The 27389-nt window shown below is 39.5% G+C and overlaps 1 protein-coding gene across 1 annotated transcript in view; it reads left to right on the top strand.

Moving 5' to 3' along the window:
- The first annotated feature begins 217 nt into the window (after positions 1–217).
- Positions 218–27389, top strand: part of CFTR (CF transmembrane conductance regulator) — a 144553-nt gene continuing 117381 nt past the window's right edge. The window contains exons 1-5 of the mRNA XM_073328163.2: positions 218–340; positions 13401–13511; positions 15497–15608; positions 24080–24295; positions 26720–26809. Of these exons, the coding sequence (XP_073184264.1) occupies positions 288–340; positions 13401–13511; positions 15497–15608; positions 24080–24295; positions 26720–26809 (582 nt within the window). The 5' untranslated portion in view covers positions 218–287. The remainder of the gene's footprint in view (positions 341–13400; positions 13512–15496; positions 15609–24079; positions 24296–26719; positions 26810–27389) is intronic.

A 27389-nucleotide genomic window follows, 5' to 3' on the forward strand; every position in this document is an offset into this window, starting at 1 on the left:
GGGTGTCTCCCGCATCAGCAGATTCCTTTGGTGCCGGATCCGCGGGGACTGCTCCCGAGGGGCGAGGCCAGCGGGGCGCGGGGGACGGGGTAGGAGGGCAGGCCCCGTGGGCACAGCAGAGGCGGGGAGAGGGGCAGGGGAAGGAGGGAGGCAATGACATCAGCGCGGGCAGGGTACATAAGGTGGGGGAGCCGCAGGAGCGGAGCGGCCGCGGGAGAGCTTAGCGATTAGCTCGCGCCGCTGCAGCTCCCTGCGCCTAGCGCCGCCCGGCAGGCAGCCCGGGCACCATGCAGCAGTCCCCGCTGGAGAAGGCCAACATCTTCTCCAAACTTTTCTTCAGGTAAGAGCCGGGGCTGGGGCGCGGGGAAGGACCCTGCAGCGGGCGGCGGCATGCGAGGTGTGGCTCGGCTGGGTTCCCCGGGGCTCTGCACCTTCAGCCTCCTGGCTGTGTCAGTCGCGCGCCTTGGAGGGCCCCGGGGGACGGGCAGCGGGAAGTGACTGGGCGCGAGCGCAGGGCTGCCCCTGCCTGGAGCCCGGGACCCTCAGCGCTCGTCTTGTCCGGGCACGTTGCCTTACACCCATTAGCCCCGAAATGTTTTGCAAAGCGGGCTGCGCTCGCCCGGTTTATTCCAGGAGGATCTGCGCGCCGTGGTCTTCCCTGCCACCTTGTGCCAGCGTTTTGAACACGCGGGGCGGCTGAAACCTCTTAGTGTCATGAATGATCACACCCATACTGGGTAAATTACTTTATAGTAGATTATCTGCGCAACCTTTGGTAAATTGCTCTACTTCCGAGCCTGGCTGTTGTAGACTTCACTCCAAGGTGTGAGAACTTCGGGGGAAATTTGCTTTGCAAGCAGGTTTTTTTAAAAAGTGATATTAGGGACACCTTAATAGACACCTTTCAGAGTAACAGCTGTGTTAGTCTGTATTCGCAAAAAGAAAAGGAGGACTTGTGGCACCTTAGAGACTAACCAGTTTATTTGAGCATGAGCTTTCGTGAGCTACAGCTCACTTCAATAGACACCGTCTCTCTTCAGACTGAGACGTGTCCTATGGGGGTGAAAGTTCCTGGTCCCTTTTTTCTTCTTTTTGTGTGTACAAGGGATCCTCTTTCGTCCCTTTCCCCCACCACACACAGTGGGACAACATAGAAATCACAAATTTGAAAACCTTTAACCTGGAGCTGTTACAAGCAACGCCTGATATTATACTAGAGAGAGATTAGAAAGACAAAAATCCTTCTCTATATTTCCCCAATTTTGGGCATCTGAGAGCATACTGGGTACACCCAATTTCACGCAGCTGGCTAGTTTCCCTGGTTGTTTGTGTGAGTCCTACATGCAGCAATAGGGGTGAGAAAATCCGTTTATAAAATCGAAAATGTGATTATGAATAGAAGGGGAACTCTGGCAGGTGTAGTACCTCAGACAACTTTTAGGTTTTAAAATGACTAGATTTTAGGATAACTATGCCTCTTTTAACATGCTTTTTGGGAGTAACAAGTTAAACTGTCAAGTTATAAGAAGTGAACAAAATTTAAGAAATACTATGTGTGATGAACTTTACAAAACCAGAACAATATTCTTGTATCGCATTAGGTAGACACTTGTAGACTCAAAAAACTGGTTCATCCCATAAAGTGATAAAAAGTTGGATTTGGTTGAGTTTTTCTAAAACTGTAGAATTTCATTTTGGTATGTAATTGTATCTGCATAACAAGAGCAGCCCCAGTTCAAGAAAGCAGCCTCATTTAGAAAGCACTTAAGAATGTGCTTAACTTTAAGCATGCGGCTTAAGTGCTATCCCATGGACCAGGTGTGGTGCTTTCAAGTGCTAATGTTCTAGTGTAGCATGAACAGAGCAACTGAAATAAAATCAGGGATTCAATCCTTCCTTTGTTATAAAGTGATTTAGAAGAAAAAGTTACTTTTCCTACTAACAACAATTATTTAATATTGTCCCATAATCTATCTTCATGTAGTTTAAGAAATCTTCACTTAAAACAGTGTCTACTGGGTTCTGCTTCTTTCATAGCTGTGTATTTGTTAAATGCCAATCTGGATGTAATGTAATAGACTGAAGGTCACTCACTATAGGGCCATTTGAAATTGTGGCAAAATTTGCAGAGAAGATATCCACCAGGAGATTCTCAGTGATAAACATATCATTCATCATAGTAGTTCCCAGCTATCTGATGACAGCATATGAAATGTTAAATAATAGATTACTTTTTACAAACCTATGGCCAGATTCTTTGCTTAGATGCATGTGTCCTGTTTGGGAGTTATGTGAGCATAGCTAAGTGTGGAATTTGAATCTTAGTTTGTAACTAATGTAGTTAAGATAGATACAATTCACTACTGTATTTGTACATTTTCCTTAAAAATGTTTCCAATCCCTGCCCTAAAAAAAGTTCAGACAATAACAAGTTTTATAAAGGAGCAGTGTCACATATGGACTCTTAACAAGGGAATAACCTCTTTTTGTATGACTATTCAAGAAAATGATCCAGGCTTGCAAAAAGAGAAAGAGAGAGGGAGAGGTTTGGTCAGTATAGACTATAAAAGTTCATAATTTAAAAATTAGCTATTTTTCTGAAACATTTATAACTGTGAATAAATAAGCAGGTTTTGGTTTAGAAAATTACATTTTTTTCATACTGAAGAAATGAAAAGTAAACAAGATAAGTAACAACTTTTACTAGGAAAATAATTTATGTGGAAAACATTCCATATTATGCTGGAAGGGCATAATGAGTGGGGTCCCACAGGGATCAGTTCTGGGTCCAGTTCTGTTCAATATCTTTATCAATGATTTAGATAATGGCATAGAGAGTACACTTATAAAGTTTGCAGATGGTACCAAGCTGAGAGGGGTTGCAAGTGCTTTGTAGGATAGGATTAAAATTCAAAATGATCTGGACAAACTGGAGAAATGGTGTGAAGTAATAGGATGAAATTCAATAAGGACAAATGCAAATTTCTCCATTTAGGAAGGAACAATCAGTTGCACACACACAAAATGGGAAATGACTGCCTAGGAAGGAGTATTACAGAAAGGGATTTAGAGTAGCAGCCGTGTTAGTCTGTATTCACAAAAAGAAAAGGAGTACTTGTGGCACCTTAGAGACTAACGAATTTATTAGAGCATAAGCTTTCGTGAGCTACAGCTCACTTCATCAGATGCAATTTGTTAGTCTCTAAGGTGCCACACACAAGTACTCCTTTTCTTTTTGAGAAAGGGAGTTGAGGGTCTTAGTGGACCACAAGCTAAATATGAGGTAACAGTGTTGCAGAAAAAGTAAACATCATTCTGGGATATATTAGCAGGAGTATTGTAAGCAAGACATGAGAAGTAATTCTTCTGCTCTTCTCCACGCTGATTAGGCCTCAACTGGAGTATTGTGTCCAGTTTTGGGTGTCACATTTCAGGAAGGATGTGGACAAATTGGAGAGAGTCCAGAGAAGAACAACAAAAATGATTAAAGGTCTAGAGAACATGACCTATGAGGGAAGATTGAAAAAATTGGGTATGTTTAGTCTTGAAAAGAGAAGACTGAGGGGGGACATGATAACAGTTTTGAAGTATGTAAAAGATACGAGGTAGAGGGAGAAAAATTGTTCTTCTTAACCTCTGAGGATAGGACAAGAAGCAATGGGCTTAAATTGCAACAACGGAGGTTTAGGCTGGACATTAGGAAAAAATTCCTAACTATCAGTGTGGTTAAGCACTGGAATAAATTGCCTAGGGAGGTTGTGGAATCTCTATTATTGGAGATTTTTAAGAGCAAGTTAGACAAACACCTGTCAGGAATGGTCTAGATAATACTTAGTCCTGCCATAAGTGCAGGGGACGGGACTAAATGACCTCTCATGGTCCCTTCCAGTCCTATGAGTTTATGATTTACACAAGTTATAATTGTGCTGCTACTGTCTCTATCATAGGTCCAGAATGCATTTCTTCCTTTCTACCCCTCATGACAAGACACTAGTCCATGCTTTGGAAACGTTTCATCTAGACAAATTCAGACTGTAAATAAGGTGTAATTTTTTAACATTCAGAGTAATTAACCATTGGAACAACTTAGCAAGGGTGATAGTGGATTCTCCAGCACTGACAATTTCTAAATCAAGACTGGATGTTTTTCTAAAAAATCTGCTCTAGGGATTATTTTGGGGAAGTTCTATGGCCGATGTTATACAGGAGGTCAGACTAGATGATCATCAGTGGTTCCTTCTGACTTTGACTCAAACAAATAGACCCTGATCCAGGAAAGACTTAGGATATGTCTACACCACAAATTAAGGTGTAATTGTAGTGCAAGTAAGCATACCCATTCCAGCTTTAATTTAGCTAGCATGGGAAACAGCAGCAATGAAGATGTGTCAGCGTGAAACCTGGTGCAGGCTAGCAAATGGGCATCTGCTGTGTTGACCAGCCTGCACTGCCAGTTAGATCAAAGCTAGTATGGGCATGCCTACTTGCACCAGAATTACATCTTAATTTTCAATGTAGATGTAGCCTTAGGCAAAGTAGTCCCATTGTCTTCATGAGGACTACTTAGTGTGTGAAGTTAAGCAAATGCCCCCTTTGCACATTGACAGCACCTTCCATCCAAGGATCTCAAAGTACTTTACATACGTTCATTAGTTGTCACCATATCCCCATGGAATTGGACAATATTATATTTATATAAACATAATAAGTATCATTATTTTGGAGCTGAGGTAAATGATATATAGAGATTAATTCCCACATTTGCAGAAGTGGCCACTAGCTTTGGACACATCTGTTTTTTGGTGTCCAACTTTTGGCATATAAGGCCTGACTTTCAAAGGTGCTGAGCACTCAGAAATCTGATTGAAGTCAGTGACTGTTGTGAGTGTTGAGCATCTCTGAAAATCAGTCCCTAAGGTTTTGAGGATGGGCATTCAAAATTTGAGTCCACTTTTAAAAATTTGGGTGCAAGAGTTGACTCCAGTGTAGAAGAGGAAATCCGTGGCATAACCTGTACTAGTAGTCTGATCTCCATATTACAAATCCTGTCATTTCAATCCCAGTGCAATCCTCCCTCTGCTAACATGTTTAAAGTCCATCCCTGGGTAAGTCTGAAACACCAATCTTCCAGTTAACAGCCAAAAGTACTAACCAATTGCACCACAGCAACTAATGGAACCTCTTCCTATAGCCATTTCATCCATCCAAAACACACCTGCTCAAATCAACATGTGTGTGAGTTTTCTGAAAGCTGCCCAAAGGCTCTTGGCTCTGTGATAGGACAAAAACTTGTAATGGGTATGTACATTTAAACCAAAGTAAATATTTTAAATATTTAAGAACTTATCCATTTTTTTACACTTATTCTATTTTATTAGGAAGGAGGGCAATGCAGTTGAATCCTTGAAGTTTTTTTTTAATAAATAATAATTGATGATGAAAACCATCTTATTATTTGTATTATAGTAGCCTCTAATAAAGATCAAGGACCTCTTGTGCTAGGCACTGTACAAAGACGTAGTAAGATACAGTCTCCACCTTGAAGAGCTTACAGTGCAAATAGACAACACAGGCAAGGTGTGGGGAAAAGGAAGTATTATTATTCTCATTTTACAGATGGGTAACTGAGGCACAGAGAGATTAAGTGATTTGCCCAACATCACACAGGTAGGCTGTGGTAGAGCGGGAAATGAATCCGGACCTCCTGAGTCCCAGTCCAGTACTTCAAACACCAAATCATGCTTCATGTGTGGGAAAGTTAATTCAGAATGTGCCTGAAACAAGCTATTACAACCAAGTTCCATACAAAAGATACATATAGGAATGCTCACTCCCTTGAATACCTAAATGTTTGACATATTTTCACTTCAATGGGAATAGTAATTTCTCTTGCATGAGAGAAGAACTTGAGAAGATGTCAATTTACCTGTGGATGTTTATTTCTTCATTAATCCCAGTAAACCCCCTGTCAATTGTTCAATAAGATATTTAGTTCTGTTCACAAATAAGTCAGTGATGCTGGAATAAACTATAGGTTTGGAAACTTTCTGTCTGATGAAATGCTTTTATTCCACAGCTTTTTGAATAGCATGTGAAAACTACACTGGACCTCAGTACGTAATGTGCCCATAAAGGCTTAGATAGACAATGACTGTGTCAAACCGAGGGAAACTCATGGTTTTAGTGGCAAAATGTTCTTGCTGGGGGATATTCGAAAGAATGGATATTTTGAGGTCTCTGCCAAGACACGTAATGGCCAGGCTATAATGAACAAACTTGTGACTACCAAAGTGATTGTATTTGCAAACTGTGCAATCATTTGCCAAATGATTTCACACTACTCGTGGTTGTCCTAAATTTGCAAAGCTGTTGGTTTCACCTCTTAGCTGTCCAGGTCCTCTTTCTTAATTGTTGAAAACTGAGCAGATATTTTAGTCTACCAGTAGAAAGACCATTATTGTAGATCTGATAATTAATTCTGATTCCAGTACTGATAGATAAAAGATTCAGGATCAAATCTTGCTCACCTTAGTCACACGAGGCCTCCTACTGAAGTCATTGAGACTATTTCTGTAAATAATAGAAACAAGATTTGGCCCTTACTGACCTATACAACATTTCTAGTCATTTTATTGCTATTGTTCATCTTCTGACTTATGCAGAACTCAACAGATTTTTCGAAAGTTAGTTTTAAAATCTAAAGATATCTTACTACTGAACTATTGCAAATAATTTTAGAAAACTAACCTAATACTTTAATGTTATTTCAATGTTATTTAAAATAACATTGAAACAAATAGTTAGTTTGTTTTGTTTTTAAAGGGACAGCTATTTAGGGGTCCAAGACATATTTCCTAGTGAAAGGACAGAGTGAAGTGAGGTTAGTTCATTGATGCAGAATTAATTAATATCTAAAAATAAAAGAGACTTTTCTTGGGCCAGCTTTTCCATTGCTACGTGCTTTAGCAACTAAATATTATTGCTAGCCCTGTTTACAACTAATAGGCTCGTGTTATTTCATGGATCCACTCTGTAATTGAAAGTTCAATGGATGTATCTCTGTTGCTTATGACAAGCTTCACATTTGCCTATCCAGATCAAATAATGACAGACTTTAATACATTTAATATCTTTTACCCTTATATGGCACACCACATGTGTATCTTTGTTCCTAGAATGTGCCCTATTTTGGTTTTCACATATAGACTGGGCTTCATAGTTATAATACCTCAAAAACCTGAAGTGGCATTGACCATCTTACTAGCTGTAAAAAGCACTATGCAAAGGAAAAATCAAAATTCTGCTAAAAAGGCAGGATCCCCAAAGCCACTTCTAGATCACATTACTCAGTGGGGAATCCTGGACAATAGCCAGAATAAATGTCACATTTTTGAAAATGGTAATAAAAATGTAAATCTTGTCAAAGATTTTCCATTGAGTAATTCTCATTAAGATTAGCTATTGGGACCCTGGGATTTCAAGAGAACACTGATTATTCTACGGACAGTGCTATTCACAGTTAGTGGCATAGTCAATGACATTGCAGCTACATGTTTTCCATGTTAAATAACACTTGACAGCAAACACAAATGTTCATTAAGAGAGAAATTTAATTCTTCAGTTTCAGTGACCTGCAAAGAAAGCATACAGATTAATAAGATCCACATTTACCTCCAGCTCTTTGAAGCAATAAATATAATGTTCAAAATATTTGTTCAATTTTTTCTTATATTTAAATCCTGCCCCTTCAGAGCTGCAAAGAAATATATCACAGCCATACAAAATTAATGCAACATATTGTATAAGCATTTTCTATCCTAACATCTGATTTCATATAGAATGTTTTTAAATTATGGTAAGTGGAGAATAATGTTAGAGGTTTGATTCAGCCAGAGAAATATGCAGAGCATTGGTCCCATTGTGGTGGAAAGCTCACAGAAAGGAGGAATGAAACAAAACAAGACACCTGCAACCCCATGCATCTGGGGGACCTGAGACTGCCCAATGCATTTCCAGGAAGTGGTGGTGCTGGCTGGGGACAAATTGTTGCACTGTGGGTGCACTGAATCCATCAGTTGTGCTCTGATGGATTTCCAGCCATGTTTTAAAGCTGTCCTCTCCTGGCCATGCACTGCCTGCCATCCCCTGAGGGTTAAATTTCACACTGGAATGAAGCTGCCATCACAGATGTAAAGTGAGTGTGACATATGCACTTCCCTCTAACAGCCATGTTGATTCAAGCACAAAGTCTTTCATATGTCAGGTAGTGGAGCTCCCAGGGTTGGGGAAAGGATCCCAGGTCTCAGCCATAGGCCTCTTCATGAACATCAGCCTTCCTTCCCAGGGAGACCAGAGTCAACTCCCGGAATAAGCACCACACTTAACAATAGAACACCACTTTTATCTAACCCTGGGAAAGCCATGAACGCCCCTAGGTCAAGGATCTTTAGCAAGGGTTACGCAGATTCTCTTGCCCTTCTTACAGCATACATCTCCTCCTGCCTCCAACCCCCTTGCATAGCTAAACACATGCAGACTCTCTGCCCCATGCCAGTGCAATCCCCTCTCTGCTTTGGGTCAGTCCAACCTGTCCATGCACTCTGGTCTGTTGCTGGCATGTGGGAGTTCAGAAATGTGTGTTGGTTACTTGGTCTCAGCTGTCCAGTCAGCTCCCAACTGAAAGTTTTGCCAGCTATCTCAAAGGGATGACAGCGGAGCCAGAATCTCCTTTGCAACAGTCAATAGAGCTGACCAAGTGTGTGGTAGTGTACACAGCACCTGTTGAAATCGAGTCAGAGTAAGCCAGAATTCCCCCAGGTCTGCCCCCAGGTCTGCCCCCAGGGCAGCTTCTCTGCACACCTTGCAGCAGGGGCCGCAGCTGAGTTTCCACAATTTGGCTGGAGCAAAGTAGTTCTTTGACCATGCCTGCTTCTACACCTGCATGTCTACATCAGGACAGGGGGAGGGAGAGGGCCAGATATGTTTTGTCCATGCCAGGGGTTCCTCTATGCTGGGGGAAAACTCATATTGCTGGTTAAACCAACATTGAGGTTTCTTGTGACTTCCGAGAGGTAGGAAGCAGCTTTAAGAAGGGCCAGGATTTGGCCCTGTTGAGAAGACAGCATCAGCTAATAGAGACAAGGTAGTACTCTCTAGCAGGGCAGAGAAGTTCATCCAATAGGTTTGAATTTTCTCATATGGAATAAGGTTGAGCAAACTAGAAGGGCAAATAGCTACAATAAGAGATGCATTGTAGAGTGCTAAAGGGAGGGAATATTAAAGAAAAAGGTTAGTTAGAAAACAAACAAAAGCAAAGTTAAAACAATGTGTCACATACATGGTATCCTTGTGTCTTGTATCCTTATGGTGTGTATTTTGTTACCAGGCTGTCAATAAAAGAGGTGGAACTTGTTTTCCTTCTTTTTTTCTTACCTACAGTTCACCCTTGAAACTTGTCTCCAGCTGGGTTTCATGTATATGTGCCCATAATAACATCCCTAGTTAGTTGCAAGACTCTGACAGCATGACAGGTTTCTCTGTGAAAGAGTTCATTAAATGCCAGCCAGTAATCCGGTGGCATTTGCTAATACTGTATAATGCTTTAAGGCCAATCTGTTTCCCTTCCTCCTTGCTTTCTTTGTTTCATAAATTATTTCTCACTCACAACAGAAATGAGAACCAGAAATTAGGAATTAATGTTGGTAACTCACAAATTAAGGGCTGTTGGTATCTCACAAATTAAGGGCCACTCTGGCTCCATTGTGCTACTTTGGCGTTGCAAACCATCTATAAAACTAGCTTAACTGGCTAGCTAAATTAGGTTTATCGCCACATAGCATCACCAGACCAGTGCAAAAAAGTCAGAGTGTCCTGGTGAATCTGCCCCCCCAAACTATTATTATTGTGGGTTACTTATGGATGTGCATAGTGCTTTATAAAATACATACAAGCAGGATTTGCTTCCTGACAGCAAAACCGAAGGAGTTTTTGAAAGCCCACCTCAAGGGACAAGCATCATTGCAAGCTGTGTCTTAACACCACTATGCGCAGCAGCCTGACACGAGTTGATACAGCCCAGAAATTGGACAGAGCTGGCTGGGGAGGGGGCAGGGCCAGAGCACCCAGGAGAAGCACCGAGGCCATAGGGTGCTACACTATGGGGGTTATACCGGCATAGCTACAGCTCTGTAGCTAAGTGGCATAACGCTGTAGTGTCGAGACAGCCTGAGGCTTTTCAACCCCTGTAGGAACACCACATCCCCAAGCAACAGTAAGTAGACTGACAGAAGCTGCGTCTCGACCTGGGATTAGGTCGATATAGCTACAGTGTTCAGTGGTATGGATTTTTCACACCCCTGAGTGATGCAGCTATGTTGATCTAAATTTCAAATGTGGACCAGCCCTGAGCCAGCATGTCCTTGTGCTGCTTCCACCACCAGAGTCTTATACAATTTTGGTTGCTGTTGAGAGACGCCCCCCACAGTGGGACCCTGGAGGAAGGTGATGGTAGCACTGCTTTGCCTGCTCATAAGGTGAATCCAGCTTGGGTGCAGCTGCTCCAATGGGTGGGGATTCCACTTAAGCCCACGGGTTGAATCAAACTCGTCTTTAAGGAAGGTCCTAGGTGCTTACAAGTTAATTTGGGTGGGTGAAATACACACCATTAAGGATGAGGGAGAATTGTAGTTGATCAGCAACTCAAGCCACATTTTCATGGGTACAGTAGACCTATGTTATATCATGCTATTTTTCTATAACCGTCACTCTGCTCACTCCAACTACAATCAATTTTGTTTCTTCAGTCTGTGGCAAACTGCCCAGTTCAATTCCAATAAAAAATGCAAATAAAGGAAAAGGTGTGAAAAGAAACAATGCAGTGGAGATTGTTTTCCCAATATATACGGGCTTTGAAACTGTAAATCATTTTCCTCCTTGTCTCAAGATAGGTAAGGTAGGGTTTGCTTATTACAGTTTTCAAGCCCATTGTACAAGACCTTAGCCTGAGGGTACTCATCAAAGTCAATCCGAGGCGTGGAGCTTTAGTACAGTACAAATAAATTGGTTAGTCTCTAAGGTGCCACAAGTACTCCTTTTCTTTTTACAGTACTTTTGGCATTAAGGGGTCTCTTAGGAGCTCTCTCAGCTTACTTGCATTAGCTACAGTAGCTATTTAATGGACCCTCACTTACATTCATTTATGATTGCCAGATTTTCTGAATGTACAACAGTTTCTTTTATGAAACAAATGCGTAAGTGTTTTTGTTTCCGAAGGACAAGGGATTAGTAGTGTTTGTATAACCCATGTACAATATCAACAGCGTCTATTCCTTTCTACCATCCTGTTCATGATCTAACTCATCATTTGTAATGACCACACAGGCTCATCAGTTAATGAAATTATGATTTATTTTAAGTACAGAAGATATTAAAATGAATTAGATATCAATTTCTGAAGTCCTCGACCTCTGACTCCAGTAGCAAAAAGTTCACGAACACATATACTTTTCCCTATGGCTCTTCAGAACAGAGTCTGACATTTGGCTTTCCTGTGACCTATGAATAGTGTCTGCCTTTTCATGTAAACTGCAGTTAAGGACTGAGCTGAGACCAAACAATTTATCTGGAACTGTACATTTCTGTGGTTGCAGCAATGAAAGACAATCTCTTTATTACTGAAAGCACATTCTCTTTGTGGTGTTTAAGCTAGATATAGATGTCCACTTGGGAAATATTTAATTTCCCCAAGTGCTTTATGTACTGAATAGCTAGGATTATTGATTTATGTTTCATATGATTAATTACCTTTTAAAATGACAGATTAGATCGTGTATACACATGTTCTTTCATACAGTCACATACACGCATGCATTATGACCCTGGCTCTCATTTTTGCTAAGGCCCTTGTACACTGCTCTGTATTATATTTACACCCACTTTAGGGCCCCTTTATGCTGCCAATGTAATGGGGCCTTAGTGTAGCTGAGAATCTGGTCCATTTTTTTAATATAATGTACACGTACACAAACACACAGTTAAACCTACACTAAGACTCACCTCCAATAAGCAACTCTAAGTGACCACTTTAAAACATCCCTTATTCTTTGCCTGAAGTTTTGTTTGACCCTTAGTTACAGACTGTCTTTTCTCGGCAATAAATTATGCAGGTCTTTTGCTCTTAGATGGTAACTATTTTGAAATCTACATTTGTTAGATGACAATTTTTATCTCATTCCTAAGTCATATGTTTGTCTATGCAACACACACATTTATACACATACACAGTGATCATTCACAATCTGTTTCTTTTGCATTAGCTATGAAATTATTTTGGAGAAAATGTATAATAGTTAACAATGATAGCCAAGCATATTTTGCATGTAACCTTGGGTATCTGTAAAATATACCGTCACTTTTAGTAAATCGTAAATTAATTTGCTAATTGTATTTTGTTTTACTTGTGTGTCTTCAGATGACCTTATTAATAGATGACGACATAAAATTATGAACAGGATTTCTTGGGAATAGTGTTCTAGAACATGTAATGAGTAGCAGGCATTTCAGATACTGAATAGATCAGACAAGGTTTTATAGAGAATTTCCCCTATGGATCAGCAAGGGCCTCCTCCTGCTCTGTTTGAAGTCAATGGAAATGTTGCAACTGCCATTGATGCAGTAAGATGAGTTCCCAAATCATTCTCAAGCTGATTGTGTCCAAAAATTGTTTCCCAAAGTTATTCCCTGAAAGCATGGATATTTCGCATTGCAACTTCCATTAGTAATACAGCCTCATTAATGTTAAACCTGTCCATTGCACTAAGAATGTGCTCTTTAAGTTCTGTATTAACTTTATAATGACAAAAATAAATGGAAGTTAGGGATGAAAAATATCTTCAGCACACCCATTATACTTAGAGGCCTTCAAAAGGTCTTGTGTAACATGCAATGCAAGCTGCTCTGCATGAAATTAATGCTGTAATGTAGAATTTCCTTGCTTATATGAATATAGCGTCTATCACTAATGTAATATTAATTTGTGATTTAATAGTCATGATAATGGATAACTATAAATTATTGGAAATATAACACAAAGGGCCCAATCCTCTACTCAGTTAACTCCTATTGAGTATGAGAGTTTGTATGTAAAAGAGCCTGGCAGATCTTGACCCAAATGGTCAAATGTAAGAACTCTGAATCTGTTTGTTAATGTCATCTATCTATATGTACAAGATGTTTTCAGTAGCTACATCATTCTTGGTAAATACAATATAGTTTCATAGTTTATTATATAATATGTTGTATGATGACTTATCTATGCGATGCTGGATTGTGCTTTAATAGCTAAACCAACTCCAGAATTAACCTTGGAAACTGATAGTTATTATTATTCTCTTTCTGCTTAGATGGACAAAACCAATTTTGAAGAAGGGTTACAGACAACGTCTGGAACTGTCAGACATATATCAAATCCCTTCTGCGGATTCTGCAGATAATCTTTCTGAAAAATTGGAAAGGTATGACAAAGTATGTATTTTGTTAGCATTATCTCATGATGTGGAAGGCAGTAACTAGGTCTGGAAGAGTGAGCTAGAAATGGTGGAGGTATCTATCAGCTTAGTTCACTTAATTAATCTATTGAAACTTAACACCAGAAACACTGGAACAATAGAGTTTTCAGATGTTTTTAAGCTCTCGTCAGATTTCAGACAATAAATGGAATATGGCTCAGTTCAGAAAATTTTGAAGCTATGTAGTAGCTTCCAAAAAATGGGTCACTTCGTGTCCGTCACCAGACTTTCAAACTCAGTGTCAGTTCAACACCCCTAATTTCTTCCTCGTAGCATATCCAGGTCATCACCAAATCTTATTGTTTTTTTGTTCTATACCATTGAAAAAAATTCCATCCTTTCCTTTATGTCTCCAGGGCTAAAATGCTGGTTGTTTCCTTATTTCTCTTAGGCAGCCTCCTCTGCCCTGGCCTTCCTGATTACCACCTTGCCCTCCTCCACTCACTACCACAGCTAAAAATCTACTGACTTCCTGTATCCTGTTCAGGAATCTCATTCTTTCTTGCAAGGCCTTTGCATTACTTCACCTGGGCCTACATCTCTGCTCCCATTTCTTTACTCTGACAGTGCCTTACTGCTCTTTGTATTCTTCTCCCATTCTCATTTTAATGCTCTCTTGCATGCTTTGACTTACCCTTGAAAATCCCTTCCCACCGTTAGCATAAAAGACAACCACCTTCTCTTTGTTGAAATTCCTTTTTAAAATGTACTCTTCATGCCAAGCCTACCAGTGTTAACACACCCAGGTGTCCTGTGCTAGAGGTCCTCCACCCATGGAATCCCTATTGAGTCAAATGGGAGTTTGTGCATTGAGTGAAATTCACCCACATATAGAGGGCCTGCAAAAAGCCTCACTCAAAATAAGAGCCACACAATCCTTAAGTAGTGTATAGGCCTTGTGCTGGCCCTGGAATCAGTTTCACCTGTGGGATGCTTGCAGAAATGGGTCCTAAATGAGAAGCTAAAGTAGGGCTTTAAGGTTCAGGTTCTCTAAGGGAGGCTCCTAACTTCCATTGATCTGTGACTAATTAATTTACTAGCTCTTGCACATACTTTTTTTTTTTAAAGATCCATTTTATCTTTTGCTGTCATCCAGGACAGATTGGCTATGCATTGCTAAGTCTGTCCATTTAGATTAAAATTCAGGGGGCTCCATTTTCAAAAATAACAGTGCTGAGCATCTGCCTGCTGAAAATCAGACCCCTTTAAGATGTCTTTAATTGGGCACCCAAAATCACTAGTCACTGTCCTTTGCCATTTGGTACTGTACTGAGCACTCTGGTGATGCTTAATAAATATTGATACAAGGTACAATTTATACAGGAAGTGTGCAATTCCTTAATCTTTCTATTTGAATGCAAGTTATCTTTATTTGCCAAAATTAAAAGTATTGATTTACAATTATCAAATAAATTTGTATAAATAGTAAACTTGTCTCTTTGCTTCTGACGGAAGATATACTATACACTAGGAGGCTACCATCTAAAAATCTCTTCAGTGCTGACAAAAACCAATGCAGTCCATTTTTAAAAAGTCACATTTTAGAATAGCTTCTCTTTGTTTTCTTCTTGCTAGGAACTGGAGGAGCTCCAAAACTTTTATTTGCCTATTATTTGTGTATTGGTCTTAAGAAGTACAGCAGGTTTCTTTAAAACATACAACCTGACCTTTTAATGAATTAACTCCCTGCAGGGTGATGTATGGCTGTGTATATAAATCTGCCAAATATGTGGGTGAACTAGATTTGAACTTTTGTTGAGCTAACAAGTCAATGAGGGTCAGATCTTTGGGGTCTCTGCAAGGCTTTGTTTCATCAGCCACCTTAGCTAAATCTCCTTGGATATACTTGAGTGAATTGAACTATGTTAGAGCTGTAGACTCACATATTTGCTCACACAACTTAATGGTCTTGTTTTTTGGTTCCTTTTCAGACAATGGGACAGGGAGCTGGCGACTTCAAAGAAAAAACCTAAACTTATTAACGCTCTTCGACGGTGCTTTTTCTGGAAATTTATGTTTTATGGAATATTGTTATATTTAGGGGTAAGATTTGTTCTTGTTTTGAGTAAACTCTGAATGTTGGTAGCTATCCTGGTGATTGCTAAATTACTGAGGAATCATTCTAATAACTACATTTTCTTCTCTGTGCTGTTGCGTGTAAAGATTACAAGGGTACAGATGCTACAGATACTGGGGAGGCAGAGTATACATAGCTTGTGGAGTTTCACAATTGGCTGTTGGTGCCTTGAACCCCCAAAATGTATCAGGACCCTGGTTTTAACATCTAGTCTATAAAGTAGTAAAGTTCTTCAACGTCCTTTGGAATTAAATGCTGTAAGATATTCTTATCAATATGAAATAAATTATTGCATGCTACCAGTGATCTGCATGGGCATCTCCCATTTACATCAAAGGGAGTTTAATTCATATAATCAGCATTTTATCTTAATTTCACTTTAGACTGGATTTTTACCAACAGATTGTGTAAAACTGATTGTTTGTTTTATGGTGTATTGTGGCTAAGGTCACGGTAGCGCTGTGATCAAACAAATGCAATAGGTTTATTGCTGATGTTGCAATAGTCTCATTACCCTGTTGAAAGAAAAAGAGTAATGTTCTTCTTTCTGTTACACGGGTGTGAATGTGGAATGATTCTATTGGCATCATTGGAGTTTCTCTTGTATGTCTGCTGGTGCATCAGAGAGCAATATTTGGCCCAAAGGATGTGTATAATGGTGAGATGTTCTAGATAATGGCTTCCAATTACATGAATGTAGGAGTGATAGAAGCTCTTTACATTATGTGTCATTTCCTTCCTTTTAATTCTTAGAATGACAAGTCTAAATAACAAATCTTTTTCAGTAGTTTTATAGACAAATCTTGATTGACATCATTACAGCTAACAAGCTCTGAGGCCATGTGTGCATATTTATTACAATATAAATTTGTCCATAAAAGCAGTGGTATTTCATACAGCAGATTGACTGTAGCTCTGGGCATCATTAGACAAAAAATAGAGTCAGGAAGTCTAGAAGGACAATATAATGAAGAAGCGAGAAGTTGTAAAACTTCACATTCTGTTTTATCTGAAAAACAAAACCACCCCCCAAAACTAAGTGTTGCGTACCTACCTCTATTGGTTAATCCTAGCGCTTCCTTTTAAAAAACTATTCAATAACCACCACCTTTTTTAAAAAGGAAAAAAAAATGTGGAACCAACTACATATGTTCTTATAAGTTAAGGGTAACCCTTCTTAGGCACAACAGCATTGAATGGATATTTGGGACCATTCACATCAGCCATGTGTAGTTTAGTATTTTAAGAACTCTGTGACATTGGATTACATTTTTAAAATAAAAGACTTGATGCTGAATAATCACTTCTATGGAGTTTTCAGGTTAACAATGTAAGAGTTTAAAGGGTCCTTTTTCATTTTTAAACCAGATTTATCAAAATTCTCTAACTGCATACACAAAAAGTCTCTGTTTTCCTAGCTATCGACAGACAGACACAATTTCTGGATAGACAGAGATATTGGGCTCAATCCTCAGATGCACAGATGAGGAAAGGTGTCAGGGAAGGGTGGCTCGTAAGCCACCTTTCAGCTGGCTAGTATCTGAAATAGTCCCTGGTTGCCTGGCATAATTTAGAACCGCCTCAGGGCTCCTCTAAATTACACTGCCTGCAGCCAGAAGCTACCCAGCAAGAATCTGGTTGGAGAGGTATGTATTCTGCTTCCTCTTTACCTGTCCTGTCCTATCCTCCATTCAGGGGAAGTTTAGAGCTGCCTGCAGAAGTTGTACACCACCAGAATACTCTTCTGTTTCCCCTTGGTTATCCCTTTAAGGTAACTTTCTGACTCTTTTGCTTTGCAAAGCAGGAAAATAGGTACTGAGGATTCAACCAATTCTCCCTCTCTCTTTGTATGTACAGACAGGCAAATACTAAATTAGACTGTGAGCTCTCTGGGACAGGGAGCATCTTCTTTGCTGTGTAGCTGTCCAGTGCCTAGCACAGTGGGACCCAGATTCTTGACTGGAGAAGGTGCTCCTGTAATATACAAATATATAATAATAATGAAGATGAGGACATGAAGGAGAGAATAGGACATTGAAGGAAGGAGAAAGAGAAGCTAGTCTGAGGGAAATGTGCACTGAAAAAGGCAAGGGTTTGAGGAAAAGAAACATAACCTACTTTAGAAGGAAAATTGTGCTGATGAAATGGAAGTGAAAAAGAGGAGGAACAAAAATAAGGGAGCCATTGTATTGCAAGTTAATAGTTTTTTAAAATGTGCTGTTCAGTGCCACTATACTAAAAGAAACCAAAGTACACATGTTTTTGTTGAATGTGCATGTGTACACAGACACACACAAATTCAGGCCTGGTGTCATTCAGCAGGACAACTCATTTCCTTGCTGACGTTGCACACATTTCTCTTGGATTCACGCCTTATTACAGTTTTCTCTTACGTTTTTATCTGTAGATTTGATGGTTTTACTCTGGCCTACTTGGGGCTATTGAGAAATTCAGCTAGTGCAGATTGTGACTGCTCATCTACTTGGAGGGTATAGTGTATCTGTGCTTGATAACCTGCATTGGCTTCTGCTTCACTTTGGTTGCTATTCAGAGTTGTCTGGGTATGTGTGTGGGGTGGTATTCCCACAGAAAATTAATCAAGCATCTTTGAGAACAGGTTCCTCAAATGCATTTCCTCTGTGTATAATCACTAAAAATCAAGGAAATCACCAATCCAGACAAGATTAACATCCACACCAATCTCATTTCACATATTCCCACAACAAAATCTTTAATACCCAAATGCCCTAATGGAATTTTATCAGCTTCTCAAGAGATATTGCCTCGGATACTTCTACCCATCAACTCCTTTAGAGGTGAAGAGGGGGCTGATTTTGGGCTGTGCAAAAGGAGGGGAGCAGACAGGTTCAAAAGAACGTAAGAATAGCCATACTGGGTCAGAACAATTGTCCAGCTAGTCCATTATCCTGTCTTCTGACAGTGGCAATGCCAAACAGGGCAATTATGAAGTGATCCATCCCCTGTCATCCAGAGACAGCATCTGGCATGCAGAGGCTTAGGGACACCCACAGCTTGGGGTTGCATCCCTGACCATTTTGGCTAATAGCCAAATGAATGCATCTAGTTTTTGAACCCAGTTATAGTCTTGGCCTTCACAACATCCTCTGGCAAAGAGTTCCAGAGGTTCACTGTGTGTTGTGTGAAGAAATATTTCCTTTTGTTTGTTTTAAACCTGCTGCCTATTAATTTCATAAGGTGACCTCAGTTCTTGTGTTATGAGAATGGGTAAATAGCACTTCCTTATTCACTTTCTTCACACCATTAATGATTTTATAGACATCTATTATATCCCCCCCAGTCATCTCTTCTCCAAGTTGAACAGTCCCAGTCTTTTAAATCTCTCCTCATGTGGAAGCTGTTCTATGCCCCATCATATTTGTTACCCTTTTCTGAACCTTTTCCAATTCTTATATATCATTTTTGAGATGGGGCAACCAGAACTGCACAGTTTTCAAGGTGTACCATGCATTTATATAGTGGCATTATGACTTTTGGTGACTTATTTGTCCCGTTCCTAACATACTATTAGCTTTTCAGGCAGCGAGGAAGAGTTAGGAGTGGGAATGAAGAAAGCCCATTAATCCCTGCCCTATCTTTAAATCCGGAATCTTTGAGGGTTTTTGGGTGGGTATTATGGGAGCCAGTTAACCTTAATCCATCCCTCTTTGTGTCCTCATAATTCATTAACAGGGAAACCTTTTTTGTGTCACAAACACTGGACTGTAATATCATTCAATGACAGAAGAATTAGCTTTGAAGACTGATTAGGAAAGAGAAATCTCTGTTTATAAAAAATATCTTGTAATCAGCAATGATGGGGAACGGAAATGCAGAAAAACTGACAGTTCAATGAGTCCTTTATAACATGCATATAGTTCAAGGTTTGCTAGTGTGTAGCAATGACTCTGTAAGAGTCTGGCTCAAACTCACAAAAACAAGGGAAATCACACCTACAGCCAAATATTCAGTCTAAGGTTCTGGCCCTAACTTTTTCTGCATAAGGAAATTAACAACAAGAAAATAGTATAAACTGACACTGGCTGCTCCAGCATATTAGAGTTCTGTATTCCGCACAACATTGTGTTTAAAAAGTTATCACTATACAAAAACAATGTTCAAAATATTAAATGGATTGGCCTCTATCAGCTTGCTAGTTTCTAAAGGATACTTTTTAAAGTGATTGCTGAAAAATGAAGGCTGACAATTGGAGCATTGGAATAGGGCCAGATTTTGAGTCTCATGAACACAATTCCCACTGGAGTCAGAGTGAGGACTTCAGGCTTTGTAAAAACAAAACAAAAATGAATATGGGTTTTAACCTTGCTTTCCTTTTGAATTCCTGCTATTCATATAGCACCTGTTGCAACCAGCACCACAGCTCTGCTCTCAGTAGATCTAGTAATTTCTCTCTCTCTCTCACCTCATGCACCTTAGGTAATGATGTTACTGAAGGGCAGACACTTGCATTCTGGTATCCTAGCATGCTATAATTCACTTCCATAAATTGTTGTGTTAGGCACATCAAACTGTTCATGGTTTGTTCTGTGTATCTGCTTCCCTGCTGCCCTAAACATCTATATTCCTCAACCATTAGATGTCTCTTTAAAGAAAAAAAAAACACACTTCTTGAAAGCAATTTACTAGCCAGTTAACCACTTAGTTGTGAGCATAGTTGTAATACATCTGTACAATACTCTCTTTCAAGCATACTTGCGTAACTGTGTATTGGTTAGTGTCCATTCAGGCAAATTAACTGTATCACAAATGCAGAAACAGTTTTAACTTTCCCCCTCCTTGCTCTCAAAGTACTTGTTTGAGTTTTTTAACCTCTAATGCACTTTGGTGCAATATAAATCAATATAGACATACCTGGGTAATTTTTACTGCTGTCATTTACACTATAGGAGTTTAAATTTAGGTAACAGAATGAATATCCCTGAAATTCTCCTGTTGTGTAATTTTAGAACTGACCATTTACATGTCCACTGCTGAGCTACTCTATGGACACATTCAAAAACGGGGTTGGGTGCTACTCAAGAAGGTTGAGGTGTTCAATGCCTATTTTGCTTCAGTCTTCACTAAAAAGGTTAAATTACTACACAACTTGTGCACAACTTGTTGAAAGACCATACTCAAAAAGTAGTTCTCAATGGTTCACTGTCAAACTGGGAGGGGGTATCTAGTGTGTGCCCAGGGGTCAGTCTTGGGTTCAATACTATTCAATATTTTAATTAATGACTTGGATAATGGAGCGGAGAGTATGCTTATAAAATTTGCAATGACACCAAGCAGGGAGGGATTGCAAGCACTTTGGAGGACAGGATTAGAATTCAAAATGACCTTGAAAAATTGGAGAAATAGTCTGAATTCAACTCAATGACATTCAGTAAAGATAAGGACAAAGTACTTCATGAGGAAGGAGAAAGCAAAAACACAACTTCAAAATGGGGAATAACTGGCTCGGCAATAGTACTGCTCAAAAGGATCACAAATTGAATATGAGTCAACAATGTGATGCTGTTGCAAAAAAGGCGAATATCATTCTGGGGTGTATGAGTAAGAGTGTTGTAGGGTAATTGCCCTGTTTTATTCAACACTGGTGAGGCCTCTGCTGGAGTATTGTGTCCAATTCTGGGTGCCACACTTTAGGAAAGATGTGGACAGATTGGAGAAAATCCAGAAGAGAGCAAGAAAAATCATAAGTTTAGAAAACCTGATTATGAGGAAAGGTTAAAAACACAAGGCATGTTTGTTCTTGAGAAAAAAAGACTGAGGTGACAGTCTACAACTATGCTAAGGGCTGTCATAAAGAGGCTCATGATCAATTATTCTCCATGTCCACTGAAGGTAGGACAAGAAAGCATTGGCTTAATCGGCAGGAAGGGAAGTTTAATTCAGATATTGGGAAAAGCTTTTAACTATAAGGGGAGTGAAGTTCTGGAATAGGCTTCCAAGGAAGGTTGTGGAATCCCCATCATTGGAGGCTTTTAAGAAGATTTTGGATAAACACCTGTCAGAGATGGTCTAGGTTTACTTGGCCCTGCCTAAACTTTAGCAGGCTGGACTTGATGAAATATCCAGGTTGCCTCCAGCACTACATTTCTATAATTAATGTCTGCAGAATTCAGAGTGGCTCAGCAGGTGAATATTCTCTTAAATAGTCCTATTGCCTCCCACACAGGCACACATATCTCATACCAGGTAGGCAAGACATTCTAGTTAGCTTAAAGTTATATTAATATTTGTTAGCTGTTAACTTGTCATAATTACAGGACAGAACAATATGAAAAATACCCAGATTTGCCTTTCTGTGTGTGTATTAAATATCAGTCTCTCGCATATATGATCTCTCTGCCAACATGATCTAGCAAATAAGGTGGCACGTTGCCAGTCATTATTCTTTGTATATTCCTGTAAACCTGTAAATCACCTTGCTTCAATTAGCTGAAAACATATTTGATGTCTCTATATACACAACAAACACAGTCACAGAGCATGGTATTTCCACTGATGCATAAATGGAATAAATTGTAAATACCAGAGTACATGCTACTTAAGACAGATGTATAAAACTTACCTGGGAATCTCAGGGAACATGAAACAAAGCAACGCCCATGTCCTTGAAAGCACTGCCCATGTCCTTGTTTCGCATTTTTATGAGATGTATGAAGTTGTGGTTTGCTGCTCACAGATGCAGATGGTCTTAACACAGCTGTCTAATGTTGTGTGTCTGTGTCTGAGTGTGTTTTGTAAACACTCCTCCTTTGCCTACTAAGAACACTATTGTCTTTGTCAAACCAGGACTCAAGTTTACAGTATTTGTGTTGACACAATTATATTTAATCTGGCAAAGGTAGTACTTAACACAGGTGATCTATTCCGGGTATACATTTTCATTTCCTGTGTTGAAACAGTCAACTAACTTTTCTGTTCTGATGAGATTGTAGCACATGATGTAAAAGCAGTTAGTAATGCTGTTGTCTTGCTAACCATAAATAATTTAAAGAGTGTGGAGAGGAAAAGAAAAATCAAAGGGGAAAGTCCTGACCTATTTATCACTGAAAACCCTGAGTTACAACTGAGCTCCAGTAGCTCATGTCTTCTTCTCTTCCTGCATGGTAACTCTCCCTGGCACTCAGTTTGGGGGCACCATTTAAGAACATTTAAAGTGTATCACACATCTGTACAAAGAGAGTTTTGCAACTGTCTATTTGTTTAGCATTTGACACGCTCACTCTCTTTGCTGGGAGAGAAACAAATACGATGGGAAGCGAGAAGGGGACACACACATACACACACACAAAGTTCTTAGCACTAACAATTAAACAAACCACTGAGCTCATTCATATTTCACAACCCTTCTGTGGTTTCCACAGAATATAAAGGAGAAAGTCATACCAAGGAACTCAGGTGATTTTTGCACCTGTATTTTGGGTGGGGTGAGAGGTAGAGAGAAAGAGGTTGTAAGTGGTCAAAAATGAGAAATTGAGCAAGGCCTGGACTGAGCAAATGGAGGGAAACAGACCTATTCTCCTGGCACAGAGCAAACACCAGCAGGATTTAGTGACAGCAGAAATGAGGGATAAGGAGAGATGTGGGGCAAAGCTGTTCTCAGGCCCAAGATAAATATAGTGGTTGATTAACATCCACATAGCTATACCAGAGTATTTGTGTTTCGTGCTCTTTTTGTTATTTCCTATCCTTTCCCTTATGTTTCACCCTATTTCTTCTGTTGTTGTTCTGCTAACATTCACTTTAGGACATATTATGAATCTGGCTGTGCCTTATTTGGTTCAGTGATGCACAAGGTAGACTGGTACCCAATGGTTAGAGTGAAGAACCAGCATCTAAAGTGCTTCTGGATTCAAATGTGCTGAGTCATTAACTCAGTTGTTCAGAAGGCTAAAATTAGGGTCTCACTAAAAAAAAAACCACCAAAAAATCCCCCAGCACAAGCATGTACACACAGGAAAGGCTGAATGGACTAATTGCTTATATTGTTTCTCTTTCTTTATGAGAGACACATTTTGAGAATAAAATCTTTCCCCGTGAGCTTGAAAAGTAAATCTAGAAACATATTGCTAATTTAAGCACTATAACATGAGTTACATATCTCAAGAGCAGTAGATATTCTTAAAGTCTATGGCCTGGTTTCACTATTGCATTAATAAAATTTTATGTTGGCTTAATTCCATTGACTTCATTGGAGTTACAAGAACATAATACTGGCGTAAAGCCATGGTGAATCAAGCACTTTATGGCTATTGTATCTTCTTTTAATTTGCACTGTGAAGAGAGCAAGCATCCTTGCTTACGATATACTAGAAGTAAATGGTTGATATAGCTTGAAATTAAAAAGTTGTCTGTTCTGAAAAAGAAATTAACTACAAATGCTTTCTCTTGTTTTCTCCTGCAGGAAGTCACCAAATCTGTGCAACCTCTTTTACTGGGAAGAATAATAGCCTCCTATGATCCTAGCAACTCCCATGAGCGATCCATAGCTTACTATCTGGGCATAGGCTTGTGCCTTCTCTTCATTGTGAGGACACTGCTTCTGCACCCTGCTATATTTGGCCTTCATCATATAGGAATGCAAATAAGAATAGCCATGTTTAGTTTAATTTACAAAAAGGTAGCTTTTTCACTTTCACTTGAATGAATAAGAAAGCAAAATTATTGTATTTAGTGTATGCCGCTGGCACAAAAACATTTTCAGAAGAGGGTTAGAAGAGGGGAGGTTTTAGGCAACAAACTATAGGAGAGATCGGGTTTGAATAATAAAGTGAACATAAAGCACAAGGAAAAACTACTCTACAGCATGCAGTTTCCTACATCCCAGTTATTTATTGACTGTCGTTTTGAAGATTTCCTTTTAAGTGGCTCAAATCTGCCCTCAGATTGATACTGTTGATCTACAGAATTGGAAGCATTCAGTGGTTACCATTAAAAAGTAAACATTTGCCAACAGACATCACACACTCATCACTGTTATGTTCTATATTAAATATGGGGAAATCCCCTGTTATATCTCAGATAGTGATATGTAATAATGGTTGGCAAATGCTGACTTTTTTATGGTGCCTATATATGCATTATATTATCTAGAAGCTGGTGCCCTAAAATTATTTGTCGACCAAGATTCTTCCTTCCTCTGAAAAGTGTCTAGTAACAGATGTTCATGTGCTCTTTGTTTTGAAAATGTGAAAATCTCAAAAGGACTGTGATTTTTGCCAAACACAGCTCTGTTTAGCCAAATGCACGTATTATTCATATGCTACAATCTGAAAACCGTCAGATTTTGAGCTAATACAGGGCATTGCTGTTGGAAGTGTATGTCTGTGGAAGAGGGATTGTGCTAGAATAGTTTTTAGATCACAGCTCCTTCCTGTTGTAAAATCCTGATGATTCTCCTCACCTATTCAAAATCACATTTTGCCAGCTGTAGGATGATGTACTTACATAACAAAAGACCAAATCCCCCATTATAATCAAATCCATGTTGAAAAAAATTATCCCTAGATAAAAAACTATCAAAACTAGCTGAGAGGATATACTTTTCAGATCACATCCAGTGGTAGTCTTAGGCCACATCTACACTAGTGAGGTTATAGTGGCACAGTTGTACCGATGCAGCTGTGCCGCTGTAAGATTGCTCTTGTAGCCGCTCTATGCCGATGGGAGAGAGCTCTGCCATCAACATAATTAAACCACTCCCAATGAACGGCGAAAGCTATGTCATTGGGAAAGTTGTCTCCTGCCGACTCGGCACTGTCCACACTGGTTCTTCTGTCGGTGTAACTTATGTCACTCAGAGAGGTGTTTTTTTCACACCTCTGAGCAACATAAGCTATACTGACAAAAGTGCCAGTGTAGACGTAGCCTTAGGCTCTATGCTTCCAGGGTCCCCAAACATACTCATACATTTCACCTACTAGCTGAAGTGAGCCACTGGTTTCATGAAGAACAGAATCTTCAGTGCAGTAGTTTTCGCTTTGTGAAACTGCTGAGCAAATCTCCTGAACAATGGAAATCTTGCTCTTCAACAAAATAGCAGCTATTTTGTTGAAAATCTTCTTCTCTGATGCAATATAAAAACTCCTGGACCAGTAAAATCCATTCCCCATGCGTCAAGTATCAATCATCAATTTTGGATTCCAGGAACATTACTGGGGGCATATGTCCAAAGGCTGTGTTATATTCCTCCCCTAAACTATTCAAAAAGCCTTCTTCATACCTTGTCAAAGAGCAGAAGTAGCCAAGTAAATCTTGTTCTCCATTAGCTAACTGTTTAGCATAAAGATGTAGTTTTGTGATGAATAGTGGTAATAATTGTTTTCTTCTTGTAGTTAAAGCAATTGTATAACTCCAGACCAACATCTTTTTGACTTTCTACAGTTTGTTGTTTTTAAGCTACCAGGGGCTGAAAAAACATAAGACTCAGATATATGGACTTTAAAATACCAATTGTTAACTAATTATAAATTAGAAACCCATTAATAGATTTATGGGAAAATACTCAGAAGATTCAAGTTTTACTCAGAGATTTTGTGCTGAAAATTTGGGACTGGTCGGCTGTGGATTTTATATAAAAAACGAAGAGGTTGAAATCCCATGTTAAGTGCAAAATAGAACCTAACTTTAACTATGGAGTTGTTACTGCTCCTCATTACAAATTTCACCATGTCTGTCAAGAAATTCTTGTTAAGGTGTGTTAAGGTGTGCACTAAGGTGTGCACTAAGGATTTGGGACCATACACAGAAACACTCAGCATGCATGTGTAATTCAGTCTTGCCTTACATATAGAAATATGCAACAAAGTAAAAGCTAGATTAAAAAAAAGTCTATACTGTATTTGCAAAGTAATATAATGAATACATTAAACTTTAGTGATATAAATAAAACGGATTTAATAAGTGTTTTTCTTTGTAACAAAGATAGCAAATGAAACATTTGTATTACTGTTCACTGGCTGTTAATTACTAATATTTCTATTTATTCTCTTTTATTCAACTAAGTTACAAGGCCATTCATCTTCTGTTTTGTATTATTTTGCAGACCTTAAAACTGTCAAGCAGAGTCCTAGATAAAATAAGTACTGGACAACTCATTAGTCTCCTTTCCAACAATCTGAACAAATTTGACGAGGTATGTCACTGCTTGTTTAAGCTTCTGTATTTGTTGTATCACAGAAACAAAAGTGAGGGACTGCAAAACTTCAAACAGTTCTAGAAGCGTTAGCATCACCTTGGCGACAGTCAAGCGATGGCAATAAATGGCCAACCGTGGTGAGCTGTGCTCATCTTAAGAAAATCCCAAACTGCATTCCCACCTACATGATGTGTGGGTGTGTAGTCAGGGAGAGGCTGATTCAGACCACGTCTTCTCCCATCTCCTGTCGCCGAGACAGCGGGGTAGCAGCACAAACCTGTAAAGCGAAGAGGGCTAGTAGTAGCATGTGGACTGTACAGTGCTGTGTGTTACTCAGTTGATGGAAAGGCCTAGAAACTCCATGAATTTCAAGTCACAGAGTGTCTGTTCGGCCATCCTATTGGGAGGAGAGGCATGCCACTTCCAACTACAGCTAGCATAAGGCTGAGGTGTGAGGAAGACAGGAAGAGTAGAACTTCTCATGTGATACTTGGGAGGCAATCAGCTACTGTGGTTATGAATACAAGTAGAAACCCTTTGCTAGACAAATACTACCTTGTGCGTCCCTCTCCAAACC

This window comes from Lepidochelys kempii, chromosome 1 (genome assembly GCF_965140285.1).
Source record: "Lepidochelys kempii isolate rLepKem1 chromosome 1, rLepKem1.hap1, whole genome shotgun sequence".
NCBI classification, from domain to species: Eukaryota; Metazoa; Chordata; order Testudines; family Cheloniidae; genus Lepidochelys; species Lepidochelys kempii.